Raw genomic sequence first — 25,615 nt, forward strand, 5'->3', positions numbered from 1 at the left:
ACACGGTTACTAAGTATGAATGATGTAGAGAACAGATCAGTACACACCTCAAGCTGCTCTTTCTGGGTGAAACCTTTAGTTCCTTTCCCAGCAGATGAATGCCCCATAAAGGACATAACTCGGACAGTGGGCCGGTGCTGGTTCAGCATTTCGGCTATCTCTTGGACACTGTCCCGAAATGACGAGAATATCATGATTCGTGTGTCTTTGGAAGTGTCGCTGGAAGTACTCGGACCTACAAAGGAGGGCAACAGTGAAAATCAAAACCAATAACACAATAACCGATTACATTTATTTACGATGGATTAATCTGAAACTTGGTGATCCACATGATTTATTATATTCCCAGCAGGCTCCAGAGAGATGGTTTATAAACTTCCTGAAAACATATTAGGAGGGAAACGGTGATTTGTGTCCTGGGCTTGGCTGAAGAGCTGACGGGGATACATTTGCACTTACAGCTGCCCAGGAGTCTTTATCCCTACCCAAGGTTCATGAAAGAAAAAAATAAATAAAAATCGGCACAAGAAAATTGTTACTCTGGAAAAAATTGTACATGAGCAGAGAAGATGCAGAGACATTCCGCAATATATGGGGAAAGTGGATGGACGGAGATGGGAGAAAGAGAGATATGAACGTTATATCTGGGAAGGAGGTGGAAGTTTTACTCTATTGGTTATATGACCATAACTGTGTACACTGTGCAGGCCTACCATCATTGTGCATTTTAAACAAACCATTCTTATTTTAACATATCTAGACGAACACAGAAATGGGTATCTGCTCTCTTCAAAATTTCAACCAGAACCGGCAATAGTCTAGGCTTGCATGAATGTGAGAAACAGTCAAGAAAGATAGCTCGACAATCAACACATTTCCAAATATACATTGCGTAGAGAGAGTGGGAGAGGTAGACAGACAGACAGACAGAGAGCAAACGAGAGTGTTCACTTTAGGTCCACTGAAATATATTTTTGTTAACCAACACAAAGCAATTGTCAGTATTCCTTGTAGAGCTTGTGGAGGTTCAGAAGTTGCTGAAAAGTTAGGTATTGGGTTCACTGAAAACAAGGTCAATTTCTCTATCTGCTTCAAAATTTACAGAAAGGGCAGACAAGACCTCAGTGGTGAGGGAGCAGCTGGACTATCTAGTTGTAGCCAAATATGTTTACTAACTAAGCAGGCAAAGTGTGAGTGACAGCTTTGCAGACTTCTCTGTAGAAATGCAGTGTAGAGTCATACACAGGAACAGGACCAGTGACGTCACATTAACTTAATTACTGCAATCTCCATTTTTTGACCTATAGGAGATCCCATCGGAACATGATCCCAAAGACGTGAGAGGAGCATCAGCTGTCTGTAGTGGAGTGGAGAGGTAATACTTAATTTTATTTATTTATTTTACAAGCGACTGACAAGCTAACACAATGTATTTACCTCTATGGTTCATATCTGAAAAGCAAACACATTTAAAAGCAGGTTACACTGGACCATTAAAAGAAGAACCAGGGAATGGTTGGAAACGATAAAGAAAAGGGCAGACTTATTAAATATGTTCTTTTCATCTGTTTTCACAAGAATCTTAACTAAAAAAAAAAACATGCTATTAAACAGGTTGTGCCACGATAACCCATGCGCACCATTAGATATTGTTGGTGTAACACAGGAGGAAGAACATTTATAACTATCCAGATTAAATTTTAGAAAGTACCTGGCCCAAATGGCTTCCACCCATGAGTGCAGAAGGAGGTATGTTCAGTTATAGATATACCCTTATGTCTTATATTTACGAACTCCTACAGAACAGGATCATAAACACAAGATTGGCAGAAGACTGAAGTGGTCCCAACATTTAAAAAAAAAAAAAAGCCAAAAGTTACAGACCAGTGATTCTGGCACTGGTGGTGGGTAAATAATGTGAATGAATTGTAAGACATAACATCTTGAAAGTAAACTAATAACATTCCAAACTAATCTGATCCAGCTGCAAACTAGAAAATACACACATGGTTAAATTTCTGACTAAGGGACAATAATCAGTGGGTGGCCATAGATAGCAGATAGTCAAATTATCAGTACTGGGCCCAGTCCTTTCCATTGTTATTATGAATGAAATTGTGGGACGTCTAGGAAGTAAAATGTCCAAGGGCAGCACAGTGGTTCAGTGGTTAGCACTTCTGCCTCACAGCACTGGGGTCATGACTTCGATTCCCGACCATGGCCTTATCTGTGTAGAGTTTGTATGTTTTCCCTGTGTTTGCTTGTGTTTCCTCCAGGTGCTCTGGTTTCCTCCCACACTCCAAAAACATACTAGTAGGTGAATTGGCTGCTATCAAAATTGACCCTAGTCTGTGTGTATGTTTATGTTAGGGAATTTAAACTGTAAGCTTCAATGGGGCAGAGATTGATGCGAGTGAGTTCTCTGTACAACGCTGCAGAATTAGTGGCGCTATATAAATAGCTGATGATCTACAGCGACATGCAAGCTCTGTGTTAACAACACAGAGCAGGACATTAAGTCACAATAACTACAACAACTTGGACAAAATAACAGGTTGGGCAGAGAAATGATAGATGAAGTTCAATGTAAGGCAAGGCATTTAAAACAGGGCAATAATTGTGCTACCTATACATTAAATTATGATACAATTGGGCAGATCTAGGATAGAAAAGGTCTTCAGGAGAAAGTGAGATCACTACATTATTAGTAAAAGGAATGAAGGGGTTATATTATAATAACAAGCTGTCTGTTTTCTTTGGAAAGACACCTTAGAGATGCCTTGATTAAGGTCTACAAATATATTGAAAGTCAAAACTAAAGATTTGTCTGACAAGTGTTTTACACTAAGACCAGTAGAGGGGTCGAGGAGACAGTCAATGCGTCTGGAGCGCCGACGTGATCACTAGACAGGGATACACCACTATGAGGGCAGTTAGGATGTGGAGCTCACTGCCTAGGGTGGCAATAATGGCAATATCACTTTCTTACACAGAATGGTATCAAAGGTTACAATGAGCAATTTAAGCAGTTGGGGCAATTGATCCAAGGAAATCATTTGATTACCACGTATCGGTTCCAAAAGGAACTTTTTCTCTGAGATGAACTTGCAAATGCTCCTGGGGTTTTGTCTTACATTCCTCTGGATCAACACATAGGACCAGATTCATTAGTGATCTTATCTTGTGCAAAAGTTAAGATGACTATTTTTAAGAAGAAACAGGGGAGATAAGAGTGAAGTTAAGATGGATTGTCATCTTAACTTAAGAAATTCTTCACTTGCGCAGTGGATTTTGCTTCTTATCTCCCTTTTCTGAGCATGCACAGAGTGGATTTACTTAAGATAAGCAGAAAAACGGCAGATAAGAGCACTAATGAGTCAGGCCCATAGACTTTTGCTGATTTCCACCTAACCATGTCACAATGTAACTATGCAGCGGCTTTTTAATTGGAAGTAGCATAGTGACTAACTATAAAACATGTTGCATCATGCTGCAATGCTGTCACTGATTACTAGTCAACTGAAAGGTTATTTTTTACAGTTTCAGCCACAAATCTGCTACACTGAAGAACTTTAATTTATTTTAGCAAATTTATTTTTAGAGCTTCCAAAAATAATTATTTATTTTTTTTTTTTTTAAAGTAACAAAACGCACAGAAGACGGATGGTTCAATGAGACATACGTTTGTACGTTTACTTTATTAGAATGGTTCAGAGAGGGAGAAAGGGAAGACAAATTAACAACATTATAATTACTATCCCGAGTGCACCCACATAAACGATCGATAGGAGCCAGGAGAGACCGATCTTTTTCGTACAATTAAGCGTCTCACATGACACAATGGACAAATCATACAAATTGATTTGCTTGAAACGAGACGCTGTGAGATGACCTAGATAAGAACCCCATAGTTCAATAACGGCCGCACAAATCACTCGACTCTGAAAGCATTGTACAGACAAAAGGCGGCTGTTGTTCGAGTGCCTTCCACCTCTTAGAATTAATAGCACACACATCCAATTTTGAAATATATAGTTAGGTTTTTCTTTGGCAAAAGGGCGATAATTGAACACAGAACTTTTCTTATTAACTCAAGGGTGCAATTTGACCAAAGATTGATTCTAATCTATAATTTACTGTGCACACTAAAACGAAAATGCATTAAAAAAAACAAACACACACATCCATAAAAAAGCCTACTTGTAATTATTTCCATTATTTAAAATAAACCAAATATTTCTAGGGTGTTGTTTAATACTGTGACTTTTAACATTGACAACTGACAAGAGTAAACAAAACACAAAGAAATCTAATTTGAATAATTCTGACATTAGGGGTGAATGTTTGATATAAATGGCATCAGGTCCTTTAAGTCATAAATTAGACAATGTCCCTTGTATAGTTTTTAGACAACCCTACAGGACAATGAAACGCACTTCTGCACCTCATTTACAACAATTACTCCAGTTGTAGGTAAGTCTCTACAAATCCAAACCTTTAAATGCAGTTTTGCTTGTTCACAAGTGTGCCAACGAGACGGTCATGTGACCGACATTTGTCTTTGCTACGTTTTGTTTTGGCAACTCATGTACTGGTTTCCGACCCATTAGTTAATGACCCAGGTTCTATAGCTGAAGCCCTCACAGACACAAGAGTTTAGTTCCAACAGTGGGCAGATTCAGTATAGAAAAAGTACCCTTAATCCTGGCATGATCTGGGTACCCTCAATACCGAACCTGATCCTCCCACCAATGCAATGCCTGCCCCATCCTGCTTTAAATAGACCTATACGTAATACTATATTGTATACCATTTACTGTAGTATATATCACGTGAAGCCCCAGCGTGATTTTGCGCTAAATTGAATCTACCCTATGATTTAGATCTTACAGTTATTCCGTACTAGGTCTACATTTTCTAAAGTGCATCATTTACAATTAGATGACATCTGAAAATCAGCAGAAAGTAAATAAGTTGTTGTTGTCCATAATAAACAGATTTTGAATACCAAGATAGCAGATTGCACAATAGTAAACAATTCTATGGGGTATATTCAATTAGCTCAGGAGATCGCGGTTATGCTGCAGAACGGTCCACGAAGTTAATCCGCGGTACTGCAAAACCGCTGATTTCTGTTCGCTCCCCATGGGGTTGCGAAGGAAAATCTGCGTTGTTGCGGGACTGTATTACCTTATGTAATGTGTAAGCGCAATCTCTGGAGCTAATTGAATATGCCCCTATAAGTGTTTCCAACAGGAAAGAAACTTATGATTAGTTGCCATGGATTACAGTAACATTTTCTGCACAGCGGTTTTCAAAAAACTCCATTTCCGATGGCTTAAATTTTGCCCAGGTGACTTTGGCTGTGTGACCCTGACGTTTTGTTATCAGTCTAGACACAAGTCACCCCATGAGCATTATTGACAAAATTGTCCAAAAAATTATGCAACTAGTTTTGGATAATTCTCAGGCATGCTGACTTTGTTTTTAGGAATATTGATATACCCTACAATTCTTACAAAATCCATTGGAGTCAATGGGATAACAAGATAAAACAATATGTATTTCAGAGTTTGACTCAACTTGGGAAAAGTCAAGAACTAAATGTCCTTTGGAATAAACTGCAGAAGAAAATGTGCAAGACTTTACAATTGAGATTATCCTAATTATACTTTATTTATGTAATGCCTTTGTTTATATAGTTCCTTACCGTACACACACTTGCACTATACTAGGTTCAATTTATCATAAGCCAATTAACCTGCCACTATGTTGTTGGATTGTGTAAAGAAACTAAAGAATAAACCACCAAAAACAGGGGAAAATACAAACTCCACACAGCTAGTGTCCCGGTCGGAATTAAACCCATAGCCCCAGTGCTGGGAGGTAGCAATGCTTACCACTGTGCTAATTCAACCCACTAATGCAAGAAATTGACAAACAATGGGATTAGGGGACAATGTAAGAACGTTATATTGAATAGTTAATCACTTGTTTAACTAGATTTTTCATCAAGTAAGATTTTTTGGGGAAAAAAAAATAATTCAGAACCTCAAATGGCGTCTACGTGGGTTTTCTCTTTAGAAAGAAGACAATGTACAGCCTCTCAGGAGCTGGGGCAAGGGTGAAACCTAATAATTTGGTTAAAAGCAAAATCGCAGCTACGCACAGCACAGAAAGAAAAGACTTATGCAAGGCTGCAGGTACCAGTGTTGTGTGTGCTATTTGCACTCAATTATCCTCTCGCTCTCCCCACCCACTGTGTATTGTAACCTCTCATCTAAGTGAATTACAGAACAGGCAGGTCTCGTCCGTGGCACCGGTACACAATGTATTCTCTCCTAATTGAAAAATGTTTTTGTCTGTTTCTCATAAAAGGTATATACGCAGATTGGAATATTGGAGAGGCCGTGTAATTTCAGATAGATCGTTTCATGTAATCACTCGGTGTAAGAAAGGACAGTGTGGGGACAGATATATTCTACACTAAAACTTAACATACACGTTCCGTTATAGGAACATCGGCAAATGTGTGGTTCAGGCACACATTTGGGGAGAGAGCGATCGAGAGGGAGAGAGCGATCGAGAGGGAGAGAGCGATCGAGAGGGAGAGAGCGATCGAGAGGGAGAGAGCGATCGAGGGGGAGAGAGCGATCGAGGGGGAGAGAGCGATCGAGGGGGAGAGAGCGATCGAGAGGGAGAGAGCGATCGAGAGGGAGAGAGCGATCGAGAGGGAGAGAGCGATCGAGAGGGAGAGAGCGATCGAGAGGGAGAGAGCGATCGAGAGGGAGAGAGCGATCGAGAGGGAGAGAGCGATCGAGAGGGAGAGAGCGATCGAGAGGGAGAGAGCGATCGAGAGGGAGAGAGCGATCGAGTATTAACAGTTGCATAAATGGAAAGACTGCCACTGGCAGATATGAAATGATAAGATCAGCATAACACACAGCAGCATAACAAACTTACCCTGTTTATTCCAAGATTTAAAGTGTTGGACAACAACTTCCTCTAACTTCTTTAATTTAGGATGGCTGTAGATAAATGTTTTTTTGACATCAGAGCCTATACAAAGAAGAGGACAAATGTTATATATTTTATATGATGAGACAGAGTAATAGACGCAAAGAAGAAAACCGTGTACAAATTACACTGGTCGGTAAAGATACTGTATCTACATTATCTGTGAAATAAAGAAAAAGTTTTTGATGAATGGAATGATAAATATACATTTTGGTTTGCTAGAAGTAGGAGGCAAAGTCCTGATTCTATCATAAATAATTTTACCTAAACATTTTGACAATAATCCCCCACTTCATAAAAGTAGCAGAGGAAAAGGCTGGCTGTAGAACTTACTAGACCACACACAGCATATGTTATGTACAGCCAGCTAAAGTGACAATTTTTAAATGCCCTGAACATTCTTTTAATCTATTCCTGAGTCTCTGTCTAGGTAATGCACTTTCCTACACTGGGAAGAGTTACTGTGGAGCTGGCTTGGTGTTATTGTGAAAATATTGTTGGTAGACATTATTGAGACTAGAAACATGGACCATAAAACAGGGGGGGGGGAATAAAAATAAAGTACATAAAATTGAACATTTATTATGTAAGAACTAAAGTAGATGACTGTTTCTACCATATCCCCTTTTCTCCAAGACTATACAGCTAAGCAACAGAATATACTTACAATATTTAGAAATATTTTGCAATTGCTGGGACCCAGACATACCATGACAAGCTCAGGGGAACAAAGAGTAAACCTAGTTGATGAAATGTAAAACCTCACCATATGGACTATCAGGAGAGGGAAGGTTTAGTCCGCTATACCTTAGAGCCAGCTGATAGAATGCTGGGGATTACCAGCAGGATAAATACATTCTAAGTTCCATGGTCACAATGTATATATGTATAGACCGACATCTTTACGGACAGAGCTAGACTCACAATCAGATTAACCCGCATCACAAATTCCTTTAAACTGCTTATTTTAAAATAAATTAGAATAGGCCGTCTGGGAGGGGAGAGTCTGGGAATATACAGATTTAAAAATGTTATTGCTGCCCATCATATCCGAAAGCGAGAGTTTCAAGATGAATGACTAGAAAACCTAGGTGGGCAGAGTCATCTTAATTTTTAGCAAGAATAGATCTGAGGTGTTGTGTGCAACATAGAAACCTAAATATAGACCAGGGGTAAGGGAACGTTTTTACCTTTTACCCCAAAATATATTTAGATACGCCAACGTTACCCCCTTGATTAGATAGGAAGGCAATCATATATTAAAATTCAAAATTTTATTGAATCTATTCAAAATTTCTTTGAAAGCTTCAACTTCAAATCATCAGGTTTTGGAGAAATGATGTTGCTTCATTTTTAATACAAGAGCATCAATATTGGGGCATTTTGATGTCAGAGCAATTTGGATACAATCTTCAGTGTCCAATCGATTTCTTTGCTTTGTTTTTATGTTCGTTAGAGTGGAAAATCCTTGTTCGCAAAGGTAGGTTGTTGCAAAAGGCAACAACTTTTTGACTGCTTCCTCATGTGCAATTTTGAATGCCTTTGCAGCTGTTGACATCCAAAAATATGACAGATCTGCTTTGTTTTCAAATGCAATACGTGCTTCATTATTATATCAAAGCTCAAGAAGTGCCTCTGCCAACCCTTTTGGCTCTTCTGGTACAATAGCAATGTCACATTTATAAGGGTCTACAATCCAACTGACAGCATGTGAATCAGCAGCATTACCCCCAGGAATTTCATTTTTACCCCATTTGGGGTAATTTACCCCTGGTCCCTGACCACTGATATAGACAAATACCAATAAATAAAGACCAAACTGTACAATTTAATCTGCCCATTTAAAGGGATTTTCAAGTTTCTTAGAAGTATGGCAGCTCCCTCTAGCTTCCCGCAAGATTAGAAGATCTGACACACTGGCAGGAAAGACAACTAGTTCCTGATTGGACGACTGTCCCAATCATCCAATCAGGAGCAAGCTGATATTTCAGCCAGTGCAATTCTCCACAATCAGTGCTCTATACAGTTAGTACAGGGTGACCGCTGCATTGTGACAATGGTGGTTTGTTCATTCTGTACCCAGATAAAAGATGAGGAACCTCTTTAATGGTTTATCATCACGACAGATCTGTGTTATTCCTTTGCTCCAAGTACATGCTTACTCCTTAATACAGCGATGTTTATATAATATAATTACTGACCACCCCCCTAGAATTATATATTCAGAAGAATAAACCAACCCTGAAACCTGTTACATTCCTAAATATATTTGTTTTACAAAATGCCCCCATTTGTCATTTGCTGGATGAATTACACATTATCTTCCCTTCCATATCTAATCCAAGTTATTTAAGTTAATTAGACTATTTACAATGAAAGGCTAATATGGTTTACAAAATAAAAGCTTTATTAACAGTTCAATCTACACTGTGGTTCAATAAAAAGTAAGCCAAACGGTTTATTTCATATATCTCTAATGTCTGATCATATTGTACTAAAACGTTCCCGATATTTAGAGAATTGAACCAACAATATGATTCCAACATATCATAAAAATGTATTCAACGGATAAAAAGATGAGTTTTTAAACTTTATCTGCAGAAATTTAATTTTACGAACATTATTATTTTAGATTTTGTAACAAAGTAATGTTTACATGGAAATAGTCCAATATTTTTGTGAAGAAATTCTCAGTAGTATGGTTTGATTATTTAATTAAAGAAGAAGCTCAAAACGCCCTCCTCCTGCTTGCACGCAAGCCTGGAGGCGCTGGCAGAATTGGACAACAGCATTGTCGATAATCCTCCGATCCAAACCCGTCCACACTTCCAACAAACGATGCTTCAGATCATTTACATCAATGATGGCTAACCTCTGACACTCCAGGTGTTGTGAAACTACAAGCCCCAGCATGCTTTGCCAGTAGATAACTAGCTGATAGCTGGCAAAGCATGCTGGGGCTTGTAGTTTCACAACACCTGGAGTGTCACAGGTTAGCCATCACTGGTAGACTCTCTCTTGCATCGCGCTCCACACTTTATAATCGACAGGATTCAAATCTGGACTGTCGGAGGCCTTAATGTGGGAGGAATGAAGTCTGGTGTCTCTCGTCTAGCATTTTTATGGTTTCCCTGGCTCTGTGTGTCCTGTGGAAAAACAAAATAACCTTCTGGGGCCAGACTTCTGATAACAGGTAGAAGATGCTGTGACAGCAGAACGTTGCGATAGAACTCTCGTAGAAATTGACGGCTGCTGTAATTCTTGGATTCCCTCAAACCTTTTATCATGTCAAGTCTTCTTTACTAAAAGGAATTTTTTTGGGAAATTACAACTTTTTTTATTTTTGTTTTCTACCATAATATCGTCCACTTTTTTAGGTGGGAAATAAAAACCGTAAGTCATTAAAATAAAAAATGTACGAGGATATTTTAAAAATATTATTATTAAAGTTTGGCTTACTTTTTATTTAACCACAGTGTATATAGGAGGGAGCAACAATTTATTATAAGTTACAAAATGCAAATGAATCAAAAAGAAACTGATAAAACCGTTCAGATGTAAAAGAAGAGGCTGCAGATTGGTTACGTACAGTTGGCAGCAGAAAACATGGACTCCAGCTGCTGGTAAAGATTCATGAAGTCAGAATTTCGGCAAAGCTCATTTCTTGCACGAGTCATCCCTGAGACACAGAAACAGATATAAGAAAGGAGAGATCAACGATCATAAATAAGAGACAAAGATTAAAAAGTAGGACGAGGCAATGATACGGTTGTAAAAAACTTATGTTACAAAAAGGAGCAACATTTTAGAAAGTGTTACGAGAAATATTCAAGGTATTTTCCAGGTCACTGCAGAATTTTGCACATTTCTCCAATGGAATTTGGCCTTATTTATTCTTATAGGAATTCTTACTATAATTTTTTTTCCCCACCTAGAATTATCTAAATTCCACCCTGCCCCGGTCCCAACTGCAATCCGCCCGCCCCGCCCCCAACTGCAATCCGCCAAGATTCCGCTGCAACATTGCATCTCTAGTTTTAGCCAATAAGCTGCAGCTTGTGCAGCCAGTTTACAAGAATGACAAAGGGTCTAGTGTTCCACACCGTGCCAATGAAGACATAACCAGAGTTATCTATACTATTCTACATCAATGGGCCAACAGATTCATTTTTCCAAGTTATTTTAATACAAATCTCATCTGCTTCTTTGTTCTCCATCTACAAAGATGCGTTCCATAATATAATAAATGGGGAAGAAAGAAAGGTTAAAACTTCGCACTGTTAAATACATCATTTAGAAATATCTTTGCTTATTTTTACTGTATGCAGTCAAACACCCTTCTAATGCTGGCTACAGATGTACAAGTTTCGTAGACCAATATTGTAGCCTAATTTCCAACCAAAAATTCTGAGTTTACTGTGTGTGACCAATCATTCCAAATGTTCCAAAATCCAGCCAATGCACATGGAAGAGATTCCCTCCAAAATACAATTCCAGTTACTTACCCTCAGTTATATAGTCCTCTATTATGCCTTTCCCTCCTACATCTCCGACCTTGTCAAGATATACATCCCTACTCGCCCACTATGTTCTGTCAATGACCTTCTCTCGTCACCTATCACCACCTCAGGACTTTGCTGCCCACATGTGGAACTCCCTGCCTTCAGACCTGCTCCCAACCTCAAACTTTTCAAATGCTCCCTCAAAAACTCACATGTTCACACTTGCCTACCTGGCTCCATCCTAAGATAATTCCCTTCTCACGCTCCACCTGCCCCTTTCACTTCAACGTCTCAGTTTACTCTCCTAATCCTCTTCATGTTAACTCTCACAGGTTTGGTCCTCTCTATCTCCTCACCCTTTCTGTAATGTTTCCTTTGTTCTGGTTGTGTCTTCTTATATCGTTGCTTTTTCTATAGTCTCTTGTATTATTTTTTATTGATTCTTTTATTTGTATTCTTTTCTATTTATGTTTGTTGTTTTTGTTGCATGGCTGTGGCACCATATAAATAAAATAACATGATGATGTGTGATCACTGGTCCGCCCAGAAGCAGATAACACGTGTGAGGCTATCATCCCATTGTGATCCACAAATATGCAAATTACTCAAATCTGACGATAAAACAACTGGGCCAAACGCCCAGCTATCCATGTGTTTGGTCGTCTGACGGAAAGGACGGACTCAAGTGGGAAACTCAGAACTTATTCATTGCTCAACATTTCCCCACTTAGGGTGACAGGGGGTTTCACATTCAACTTTGGGTTCAAAGAGTATAATTAACACACTCCAGTAAACTTACCTTTAGACCCATCCATTATGGATCGTAGATAGTAGTATAGAGAACGAGTTCCCATCTGTAATAGTAGTTCATAGCCATGGTACAAGCTTATACAGAGAGCAAAATCTCCTTCAACCATTCCGATCTGAACCCCCTGAACAAAACACACGTAGGTCCTCGTCATTTATTACACATATTAACCATAAGAAGCTCGGTTTATAGAACAAACATGCAATATATATGAATGAAGTGTTCTTTGTAAATGGCTTGTAACACAATACAGAGTCACTATTTGAAGGAAACCCTGTTATAGGGTTGGATTTAACTATTTGGAATGCCAAACACGCCCCATCCACTAGCCACGCCCCATCCACCAGCCACGCCTTTTCTACTTAGAACACCCTGTAGCTTTGGCCATCCTGTCACACAGCGGAATGTATTTTAACTATTCTAAACATTCATCTCCTCCAATTTTCTAACTCCCCCTTATCAGTTCATGTAATTAGTATAAATACTTCAGTTACCTCCACATCAAATGATTGTTTTCAAACCCTCAGAACATTTATTTTTAAGTCAGCAAATAAAGAGTTGATATAAGCAGAAGAAAAATGAAATTTCTCTGCCACCCTAAGTACAGTCCTAGTAATACCTTATGACAGATCCATGTCTGACTGTCTATAACCTAGTAAAACTGATGGTTTATAGATTTATATTATTAAAGAAGGGGGGGGGGGGGCGTTAATAACTTTAGAGGCACTTGAAAGCAAAACCATTATGAAACATAATTTTTTTTGTAACAAATTAATTACAGATACAGCAGTGTAACAATACCTGCGGAGCTGAAGTATCTGAAGTGATTAGAAGAGAGCGGAAGAAATCTACTCACATTGCTGTAAGCGCACCTGTCACTGTTCATTCAAAACTGGGAGGAGATTTATCTATAAAATACTCCGTTTACCCTGAAAGATTCCATTTTTATTTGGAGGGTTTTTTTTAAAAAAAAGTCTTTATTTTGAGAATTTTGTAAATCTGGAAAATCAATCGTTAGAAGAGCAAGCACAGAATACTAAAAAAATAAAACAAAAATAAAAAATAAAATAAAACTGGTTTGTTACACATTGTTTTTTTAAAACACAAATTTGCATCAAACATGCTTAATTGAGGGCATTTATAAGCACTGGTGCAAAGGTAAAAGAAGCTGTAATCAATGACTTCCATCTTGCAAACGGTACTAATTGACAGTTCGAATAGGACTGGTTATTAAGGTTCTGATTATCCTTTATTCACATAGCACCAATATATTACTATACCATAATAACAAGTCATTAAGACATATCAGAACCTGCAATTTCCTTTCCACATGCGCTTAAACGGATACCAGCAATGGCCAATTCACCTACTAGTACAGGTGAACCTGTGGCTCTCTAGGTGTTGTGAAACTACAAGCCAGTAGAAAGCCAGTCTATAGCTGGCAGGGCATGCTGGGACTTGTAGTTTCACAACACCTGGAGAGCCGCAGGTTGGCCAGCCCTGTACTAGTATGTGTGTAGTCCCCGGAACACCTTGTAAACCGACCTCGATGGTGCCTTTTGCTCAGAAGCACAGATTACTTTTACAGCTGCCAATTAGTACATTTATATAGCAACTTCACACATGTTACCGACACTTTATATTAACATGGTGCTCTTGTGACGTGGTTGTGCAAAACAAGCCTTAGAAATGGTTAGGAGGAAATGCAGCCACTATTTATAATGAGAAGACTGCACACGTTTTCAAGGAGAGCGATATGAAGGCTCCTACTACACACGAAAAACATTTGGAAAATTGTACTCAATGGGAAAAAGGTAAGTTATAGTGGTACAACATTTATCATCATCATTTTATATAGCGCCACTAATTCCACAGCGCTGTACAAAAGAACTGGCTCACATCAGTCCCTGCCCCATTGGGGCTTACAGCCTAAATTCCCTAACACACAGACAGACAGACAGACAGACAGACAGACAGACAGACAGACAGACAGACAGACAGACAGACAGACAGACAGACAGACACGCAGACACGCAGACACGCAGACTAGGGTCAATTTGGTAGCAGCCAATTAACCTACCTGTATGTTTTGGGTTTTTGAGGGTGGGAGGAAACCCACACAAACACAGGGAGAACATACAAACTCCACACAGATAAGGCCATGGTCGGGAATTGAACCCATGACCATAATGCCACTTTTACTGCATAGATTGGTAAATTTCATAATGTACAGACCATCAAGGACCTTTTGATACAGGTACATCTATAAACACCCACGGCTATCAGGACATCTCCCAGGAGTACGAGAGTCTTAGAAATAGAATGAGCTCTCTGCACACTTACCCCGATATTGTTAGGTGGGTTCTTTCGGAACTGATCTCGTGACAGAATGATCTGATATTTGGTTAGATTGGGGATCTCTCTCCGCATCAGCACGTTGTTTTGTATCAGTCGGCCGGCAACTGTCTCTAGGACCTGCGGACGAAAAGACATCTGTATAAATAATCTTACCGATGGCTGGTTAACGAAAAATACATACTGCAGACAATAAATGCATGTACCCTATTTTCAGTGCGGTTTCGCCAGAGGAAAGAGGGATCTTTGGGGATTCTCTGAATTGCTGGTTACCAAACAATGTGTTTCAAGATTGGATTTAGAACCAACAGTGAAGGCAAAATACATCTACACTTAAAGCCGCCTCAAGAACCAAGAGAGCTGAGCTACAGGTGTATATGCTTATATGGAGGTTTGGAACTGACAGTTTTCCAGTTAAGGTTTATTTCTGTAACTTGGACCATTATCCCTCAATTATAAGTTACATTTCAAAATTACCCCAGTCTCTCCTGTCTTCCAAACCTCATTAAGTGATTTAGCAGTGCTCCTCATGGTGCCTGTAAGAAGACTCACTTGATCATGTCTGTGTGTAAGCAGCAAAAAGTACTTTTCCTGGTTTATAGATCTCATAGCTCTATATTGTAATGGAAGGGATTTAAGGTAGTACAGACAATTAGGGGGGTATTCAAATGACCGTGAGATTTTCTTTTGTCCCGCAGCGTTGAAAAAAAAATAATAATAAAAAAAAAAAAAATCACCCGCCGGTTTATAACTGCTCTAGGGACCATTTTTAGTTAACGCAGCGTGAAAACTCGTGCAACTCAATTGAAAAAGAGGGAACGCTGCCTCCGAGCATTAATCATTGTATTTGCAAGTTTTTAGGGGAGTGAAGCGAAGTGTTTAACGCGGTCATGTATAACAGAAAAAGGACTGGCATACATTTTCATACATTAGATTGCATTACACAACCATCTATATTGATAATATCTACATTACTGTACTTTCTTTAGCATATTTTTTTATTTAACTATTTTTTACTATAAAATCATCTATACCATGTCAAAACACATTAGTACATACATATTTGTACCAAAAACATACATAAATATAATTAGTGATTTTTAGATGTTTTTGTTCCATTATTTTTTCATAAGAAAATCACATTTTTACATGTTAGGCATTACTGATAAACATAGTTTATTATTTTTTTTCCATTATTACATGATGTCAAATAGTTTTCTTTAAAATTTTATTTTTATCACACCCCAAAGAGGTGCGAGATAAAAACAGCATATTGGCCTGTTTAAAAACAATTGAATAGCTTTTAAGGCTGCTGCCTCTCGCACACCCTATACTTTCAATAGACCTTCTACTGGAGCGCGAGAGGACTGTTTCATGAAAAAAAAAACCGGGGCGTTAAAAAATGGAATTGAATCGCTGGTAAAGTTAACCCGCATGAAAAATTATAAAAAAAAAACAAAAAAAACACAGCGTTAAAATGACTTAACGCGGTCTTAAAAAAAAAAAAAAAAAAAAAAAATCGCAGTCAATTCAATACCCCCCTTAGTGGAAACTCGGTATGGTACATGGTAAGGTATCAGTCATGTTGTGTGACAATTTAAAGCTTGACATCACGTGGATATTTTTAAACATTGCTATTTTCTAGCCAGAAAGTGTGACCATCTTAATCTACCATAGTGACACACCAGCGCTAGAGAATCCTAGTTTCCTCAGGCCTGACACATATCAACTTTAAATTTCAGTGTACAAATAAGCTATCAAGTATTTGTGTGCTACATGAAAAAACAGTCAGCATTTAACTTATGTGCAAAACAGAATACTAATTTGCACCCCTTGCATTGTAACATGGTTTTGTCCAGGAGACTGAAATAAGAAGTTTCTCAAGTTAAGATCCTTAATGAATCAGGCCCCTCGTCACTAAAGAGCGCTTCAACTACCAAAACGCTGCGTACACCGCACCGTGCTTCCAATTATCTGCTACGTCTCCTTACAGAATCAGAAGACCACCGATTCTCTGTAAACACTCACAGGACTCCAGCCTAAGGGAGCAGACCCAATTGTAAGTGACCGGCACAGAAATGATTGATGACAGGGTTACGAGCGCAAACAGAATTCCAAACATACTGTAGATAAAATAAAAAAGCAGTCTGAGAAAAATTACAATCAAAGCTATGCAGCATATATATTTATGTCATCTGTCTGGAATAATACGGCTGATCGAGGTTAGGTTAATGCACAAAAATAACCCAATATTGCTCGGCAAGCTATTAACATACTAGATCTGACAGAAAATTTTAAAGTTGGATAGTAAAGAACGCTCAATTGCACAGAGGCAGCCATTTTGTGAGCTGAACCAGTATTCAGTTTGTCAATTCACTAGCGGCATCATCATGAAGTGTTTTCTCGTGAATATTCATCCAGATGCGCGTATATTATATATATATATATATATATATATATATATATATATATATATATATATATATGTATGCGCGTATATTATATTATATTATATATATGTGTATGTATACACACACACACACACCATAATATATATATGTACGTGTGTGTGTGTGTGTGTGTGTGTGTTTATATACACATATATATCTATGTACATATTTTTTTTTGCCCATATTTCCCATTCATAATAATTTGCTTCAGTCAGTAATTTTATCCAATTTCACTTGCAAAGTAAGGCTTTGTTCCCTAATGTCCCAAGAGACAAAGCGTTACCTTCCACTTCAATTTATGTGAAGAGAAAATCTGTTATTATGCTAAAAGCATTGATTATAAACATACTTTTTGAGGCCAGTATTTGTACTTTGTTCTCTTCACTATACATAATTTGATGTTTGCCATTAGCTCAGAAAATAAGTCCATTATAAGCCAAAAACATAGGTAATCCTCTCTTAAACACTGCATTAGCACACAATATAAGTAATCTAGCAGCCTGTATAAGGAGAGATCCAGGGGAACATGCAGGATGTAGAAGCAATCTAACACTGGCACGTGGGCTCTGTGCAAAGCACATTTCAAAGCATGTGAACGCAGACTACATACATAAATACGTACACGCACACATATATGCATATGAACAGGTGGGTGTGATTTCACATGAAAATGACAGGCTCATATGCAATTGCCGTTTTTTTGTGTTTTGTTTAATTAAGTGCGGAAAACATTCGATAGATTTCTTTTGGTTTTTTTTTCCCCCTTTAACCAAACAACACAGGCAAGAGCCACAGCACAGTGGCGCCACCTAGCAGAAAATGAGAAACACTGTCTCAATCATCATCATCATCATCATCATTTATTTATATAGCGCCACTAATTCCGCAGCGCTGTACAGAGAACTTATTCACATCAGTCCCTGCACCATTGGAGCTTACAGTCTAAATTTCCTAACACACAGACAGATGGACAGAATAGGGTCAATTTTGATAGCAGCCAATTAAGCTATCAGTATGTTTTTGGAGTGTGGGAGAAAACCAGACCATCGAGAGGAAACCCACGGAAACACAGGGAGAACATATAAACTCCACACAGATAAAGCCATGGTTGGGAATCGAACTCATGACCCCACTGCTGTGAGGCAGAGGTGCCAACCACTAAGCCACTGTGCTACCTCTATGCAAGTCCACTGGTTAGCCTTCTGCAGAGCTCACCCTCACATAGAGTAGGCACGGAGAGTGACCAATCAGAAACCGATGGTGCAAGTTTTCAGGTCATTTCTTGTGAGATGGTGGCGGGGAAATGGCTTGTAATGTAATGTGGGTGCAGATGTGAGATATTTCATGGTAGTGTGAGAGAGGGGAATGACCCTTTAATGGTAAGTGGGAACATTTAATTTATTGGTGGGGGTTGTTTTGTTTTATGGTGATAAATATTTAATTTAATAGTGGGGTTATGGTGGGGCCTAATAATTTAAGGTGGGGTGATGGGGCTATAATGTAATGTAATGGTAGTTTGGGTTGATTAATTTAATGTGGGGCTGGGGTTCGGAAGAATGATCGCTATTTCTTAAAAATGTGAATACTAATTTTTCAATGAAGATAAAAGTCCCTCTCTAACAATCTTTGACTGTAAGGAGCAGAAATTCTTATTATGCGCCTTACATTCCAAGCCCCTTACGGTGTGACATTTTCAATAGATAAGTATAAAATATATATTTATTAGAAAGTCAGTTTTTGTTGGCGCTTGTCCTTAACACCACATATCTGTGTGTATCTAGCAAAATGAAAACATGAGGTATTGGTTCATATTTTGATCAAAACGTTTAAGCCTGCACCCCAGTGCCAAGGGCACCTTATTGTATGCAGGTCCTACACTGACCTATATGCTTTAAATACCATTAAAATGCAGATAAAATCAGATGCACTCACCTCCAAGGTACAGAGGCTTACATCTAAATGAGCCTTAAATAGGCCTACATATTATCTTTAAAAAAATAAATAAAATAAAACAAATTATATATATATATATATATATATATATATATATATATATATATATATATATATATATATATATATATATATATATATATATACATACATACATACATATATATATATATATACATACATACATACATACATACACACACGCACATTTTTTTGAATTGTTTGCCGCATACTCTCCATATTGGTTGCTTTTTAGTTTGATGATACCAGATTCTGCAGAATTAAGAGCTTCAATTTTAGTAAACAAATTATTTGTACTATTTTCTGAATGTGAATTCTATTAATTTAATTTTGGGGATATTTGCAGGCCTAGTAAATGTGTGTGCTTTTGATTTAATGATGGGGCTGGTTAGTGGGGAGAGAGACAGAGTGTTCACTCATTGCTCGGCTTTCCATATTTCACATAACTATCCTTTTCCAAACAGAACCACAACGTTCCATGTACCAAAGAAACAGCGACGGAGCTTAAAACACAAGCAGCATCAGGTTGTGAAAGCTGGAAGAACAGGTAGGACAGAGGAGCACAGTCTGACAAACTGTTCTTATTCTTAGTTCCTACTTTGGACCAGTCAGAACTTTGTCCCAACTACAGGGACAGTTAGGAGGTATGCTCTGCTTGTGAAGGAGGAGCGGAGTGCACCTAACAATACAATAGAGCATGCTGTATTGCCTGTATATTTAACAGGGCAGGAATGACAGCTTGCATGATGGTCACTCCCCCCAAAATCCTGCATTTGCCCCTGCTCCATATTGTGACACTCCCCCCCTTCTATCTGTGGTAACTAGGAACATCACCAATATTCATTCCCCTCCTGATCAATATACCAGCCGGAGATGGAAAAGGAAATTAGGATTTCTTGCGCAGAGCGCAGCGATTGTACAGCTACCACAGCCAGCGAGGCTCTACACTGGGCAACTTTGGCACATACAGTGTTTAATGATGTGAGAGGGAGGAAGAGCGTGAGTCACGTTGTCCCTGTGCCACCTGGTTACAAGCAGTGACAAAAGAGTATTTTACTATCTGGTCCATGGTTTCATGATTAAAGTGCACTTGACCCTTGTGTTCTTGCCTCAAGCACAGTTCAAGCATGTAAAGCTCTCATCTTACAATTAACTAAATGGAAGGCGCTCTCCAGTTTGTGAAATGTAAGAGCTCTGGTTATCGCTGTCTACCTTCCCCCATAAGCCATGTACACAAAAGAAACTAAATTACCGTAAGATTGCGCGCAAAAACCATTAATACGGTAGTTTACTCGCTGAATTTCATCTCGCGAGTAATTTCCGTATAAACGGTAATAGTTTTAGAGCGCTCGTTTTTCCGGCGGCCGGAGGAACAATTGAATACGCCCCATAGAGTTAGACGCAATTTCACTCCAACTCTAAATTGTATCCCAAAATCTACTTAGAATTCCGAGGCCTTAGATACGTGCGGTGTACATTTAATGAGAAACGCTTAAAGTGTATCCTACATACATCCTACAACTTCTGATACACTTAAAGTGTATTAGTCTCTGTGATCAACAAGGCCCCAAACAGCTTAGCCAGCCCTGGTGCTGCCAGCCTAGGCCGGAGCTAGCTAAATCCGGGGGGCAAAAAGCAGGGCCCCCCCCCCCTCAAATTTACTGGTACCAGCTTTGAAAGCCAAAGCCGATGTCCTATAGCAGGGTACCCCCGCAGTGAGGGGTCTCCCTGCCATAATGCCAATGGCTGCATTCCCTAGGGAGATCGGGCCCACAGAATATAAAACAAACAAACAAAAAAAAAAAAAAATGGCTACAAGTGTCAGCATGCCCAAACACTTAATGGCAAACTGGCAATTTTTTTTAATTATTATTTATTACTTTTTTTTTTCTTGTAACTACTACAAAGTCCGCACTCATGGTCATCATCATCAGCACAGAGCTTGCACCAGGAGAGAAGCAGCTGCAACAGCCAAGTCTTCTAGAGGCATAGCTGCAGCTACTTCCTCCTCAGCATAGCACGTAAGAGCGTTAAAACACCCTTGTATTACTAGACTCACCCACTACCTCCCCCGTTCCGCCTCTCTAAGCAAGGAGGAAGGGAGGGGGTGGTAAAGACATAACCTTGGCTACTGCCTATGGGGGTGTCCCTGCGGGCACCAATACAATGTGTGCAGCTTCCGTCCACAGGCCTTTAATTAAGGAACATGGTGTTTTTAGGGTGCCATACTAGAATTTCTACTAAGGGAATGGAACAGAGATTGCTGCTTCAAGCCCTGTTTATATCAATTATTTAGAGCATATTCTAATAATCACAACATTTTTAGATCCAGTGCATCCATTATTTAAAAAAAAAAATATTTCATTAGAATGTAACTCAGGCTCCACAACACACTCCTGCTGCTCGGTCTGTGCTCACTGCTTGAGAGAACAAGAAGTTAACAAACTGAAAATAAATCCCAGATTTTTAGCGCTGCCGACACTTCAAGAACTTTAACTAGTGAATCGCTGCAGAATTCTTCTGTAATGGTTCGTTTATAAATGTTCTGCAGTTTGTAAACAGCTCTTTTCTCTGTGTTCCATTAGAATTAGCCAACTACTGTGCTCTCAGGACGACAGAAGTCAGTTTAGGGATGGTCTCCATTCCCCATTCTGCTATGAGAATTTGCAGGATATTACATATAAAGTAGACACAATCAGTCCCTGTCCAGCTTACAATTTAATGTCCATAATGCACAAAATAACACAAAGCCAATTTCAGCCAGCAGTCACCTGACCTACTCATATGTCTGTGGACCATAGGAGGAAACCTGAGCCGCTGTACAGGAAAACCACAGAAACACTGGAAGAACATACAAATTCCACCTTGGTCAGGAGTGCAGCCAGGCACTGTGAAGCAGCAATGCTAACCACACAGCTCTCTCCAATGGTTAATGTCCAGTTACCGCCCTTTATGAAAATAAATTAAATGTTTAAAAAAAAACAGACTGTTCCTAGCAGAAAGACATGGTGTATTGTGTGTGATCATAGGACGAGGGGCTGCTGGGCTGCCCCATAGGCTGATCCCATAGTGGGCTACCTTGGCCTTGGTCACCTGCATTTTTTTTTCCTTTAAAATGATCCTAATAGGCTACTTAGTCAAGTCTTGCCCCCCACCCCCCGCTGCTAAAATTCGTCAGGCCTCCCCTGTCTGATGCTCTGCACGTTGTCCTTTATTACACTTCACAGGTGATCCGAGTCCAATGGGGGTAAATATATAGTAAGACAAAGAAAATGCTGCTAAAATGTAAGCAAGGAGCACTGTCATGGCTACTACTTCCCACAGAGCAGTTGTGTGTTGCATTCAAGGACACTGAAAATAAATCTGCTACTGGCATAAAGGCTTTGTTGAAAACCAAAAAAAAAACAACCTGCAAGGATACAAGAAAACTGCAGTTATATATTTATAAGAGTTGAAGGAGTTTATGTGCAATTCCACCAACTAAGGATTTTTTTTTTACTTTTGTAAAGTTTGAAAGTTTTGAATTTACTCTAATTAGTTCCTCTATAATAATTCTATGGTCCCGCCAGCTGTACACTGACCACTTTCTGCTAGCGGGGACCTACAACGCTGTACCCCAGGTAAGTAACCATAGGGGACAGTTTCACTTATGATTATCCTTAACAAGTTCAGCCTGCAAGTCTGTGACCTGAAAACATATTGTCCATGCGTAATACAAACTGACGAAGAGCTAACAGTCTATTAGGTATCCCGCTGCCGCTCACACCTATATGTAATCTATATATCTCTCTTACATTATATAAACCCTGGAAGAAATACTACCCAACCTCACAACACAGTTATTAGGAAATTAAGAGATTTCTCTTAGGACAATAAAAGGAAGCATTGCAGATTTGCTCTTACATAAGGAGATATTTATTTTGACTGCCTCAATCTATTTAATTCCTTAAATGGGGATCCTGAATCCTTTAAGTCTGGTGCTGGAGAGGCCTGGAGTGCAACTTCAGATCTTGTCGGAGGCACTGGCTGCACAAGGTTTTATAATATTATGAGTTCCTTAAAGAGAGATTACACAGACTGGGGGAAGTTTGATAGAATCCTCCCATGTTAGAAGCAGGCGGGTAACACAATCTGTGGGAGCCAGTAAACATAACCTACATCCTCCCTTCTTACCTGCCTCAATCTGATAGTCAGGGACCAGGTTACACGGTGCACAGGTACACGGTGACATATTTAAAGCAGATACTTTTTTTTTTTTTTTTTTTAAACTCTTTATTTATGCAAAAGAAAACAGAGGTTCCATATAGCAGATAATAACAGGGAAGAAAAACATTTGAGCATAAGGGCCAGAACATGACAAATGAGAGACGGGAAGAAAGTCAGGCATATGACATATTATTAAACAAATTCCTAAACATAAAGGGAAGCAGTAAATTAACCCATAGAGAGGAAATAGGCTGACCCTGTCAAAGATTATGGAAGATCAGCTGCCTTGGAACTATGAACCGATGCTGCTTTTTATTTTTTTATTTTTTAGAGAGAGAAGTAAGGGGGAAAAAGAGGGGAAAGGGGGGGAGGGGTGGTGGTGGGGGGGGGGGGGGGGGTAAGGACCTAGTAAGAGCTTCTGAAGAAACAACCTTTTAAGTAGCGGGCATGTTTGCTTGATGAAAAGAATACCAGAAATTCCATACCTTTTTGAAATTTATAATTTTGTCGTGGAGAAGGCTGGTGATGTATTCCATGGAGGCCATGTACCACACACGAGAGATTACACTTTGGAGGCTGGGTGGATGAAGGGACTTCCATTCCTTCGCTATCTGTAGGCGAGTAGCTGCACAAATGTGTTGAACAAGTCTATCTGCCTGCTTGGTTAAGCCTTCGACCCGGGAGCATAACAGCATAACCATTGGGTCAGGTGAAACCTCAACCTCTAGGATTCTTGTCATTAGGTCGGCCACCTGGGACCACAAATTTGAAACTCTGGGGCATGTCCACCAGATGTGGTAGAATGAGCCCACCTCCCCACACCCTCTCCAGCATGAGTCAGAAGTACCCGGATATATTATGTGGAGCTTTGAAGGCACTAGATACCATCTTGTGTATACTTTAAACGTGTTTTCTCGTATTGAGGTATTAATGGAGATTTTGGAGATTCTCACCCGTAGCCGGGACCATCCCTTCTGATCCAGATCTCTGCCAGTATCCCGAAGCCATGCCGCCTCAAACGATTCCGCAGTGTCAGATTTTGGTTCCAGGAAATTATGATATATATCAGTGATATTAATCCTGAATCTCGTGGCCTATACACACAGCTCCTCTCAAAAGGAGTAAGGGTACGTAGCTTGGAAGATCTGCAAAGTGATTGGATAAAGCTTCGGATTTGAGTGTAAGCAAAATGTAAGGACGAAGGAAGGCCCTTTTTTTCTCTTAGATCTGGGAAAGTGCGGGGAGCAAAATCTCCCATAATGTGAGTGAACTGAGTGATACCAGCCTTTTGCCAGGGGCGCGAGAACGACCGCATATTTCCTGCTGGAAAATCCGGGTGATGCCACAGTGGGGTAAGAGGGGAAGGAAATGAGGTGAGCTCCCACTTTCTATGGAGCTTGTCCCATAGATTGAGTGTGAACTGTATGGAGGGGTGCGAGTACACTGAGGCCGGCCTTTGAGCTCTAAGGAGCCAGGGGAGCGAATTCAGATTGTGATCTGTTGTATGTGCGTTCTCTAGATCGACCCATCTCTTGATCCCCGGAGCAGACTGCCAGGAAATGATGTGACTGAGGTTAACTGCATGATAGTAGCGCTCAAAGAGCGGAAGTCCATACCCCCCTGATTGGGTGGGCTTGGCTAGGCAGGACCTTTTGAGTCTCGATTTTTTCCCTTGCCAGATAAATGTACCACATGAAGATTGCAGATTTGTTAGAAAAGTACCTGGGATTGGGATTGGTAAGGTCTGAAAAAGATACAAGACTCTAGGCAGAACGTTCATCTTTACCACATTAATCCTACCAAACCAGGAGACAAAAAGCGAGTCCCATCTGGCCAGGTCTCTTTTTATTGAGTCAAATAGGGGGGTGTAGTTAGCGTGGAATAGCTGTTTGTATTCTTTCGTGATCTGAACCCCTAAATATCGAAGCGCCTTTGGGCGCCATTGAAAATCGAACGAAGATTCGAGAATATTTTTGGTGACAATAGGGACTTGGAGTGAGAGGGCTTCCGATTTAGAATTATTTATTTTATAGTTTGATAAGGAACCATATTCTTTAAGTTCTTTAAGAAGATTTGGGAGTGAGATGAGGGGGTTTGCGAGTGTTAATAGTACGTCATCGGCGAATAGGGAGATTTTGAAATGACGAGGGCCAATTTGGATCCCTGATATGTCCGGGTTTCTTCTAATGGCGGCAGCTAAAAGTTCTATGCATATAGCGTATAAGAGGGGGGACAAGGGACACCCCTGTCTAGTGCCATTACCTAGTGAAAAAGCCTGAGATAGGAGCCCATTGGTCAATACC

The 25,615-nt window shown here is 39.5% G+C and overlaps 1 protein-coding gene across 1 annotated transcript in view; it reads right to left on the bottom strand.

Moving 5' to 3' along the window:
* The window catches only part of FANCM (FA complementation group M), an 89,955-nt gene that overhangs the window by 20,485 nt on the left and 43,855 nt on the right, over positions 1-25,615 (bottom strand). The window contains exons 5-9 of the mRNA XM_075192157.1: positions 14,671-14,802; positions 12,319-12,451; positions 10,607-10,696; positions 6,964-7,059; positions 48-235 (exon numbers count right to left, since the gene is read on the bottom strand). Of these exons, the coding sequence (XP_075048258.1) occupies positions 48-235; positions 6,964-7,059; positions 10,607-10,696; positions 12,319-12,451; positions 14,671-14,802 (639 nt within the window). The remainder of the gene's footprint in view (positions 1-47; positions 236-6,963; positions 7,060-10,606; positions 10,697-12,318; positions 12,452-14,670; positions 14,803-25,615) is intronic.

The sequence above is a fragment of the Mixophyes fleayi genome, chromosome 12 (assembly GCF_038048845.1).
Source record: "Mixophyes fleayi isolate aMixFle1 chromosome 12, aMixFle1.hap1, whole genome shotgun sequence".
Taxonomy (NCBI): Eukaryota; Metazoa; Chordata; class Amphibia; order Anura; family Limnodynastidae; genus Mixophyes; species Mixophyes fleayi.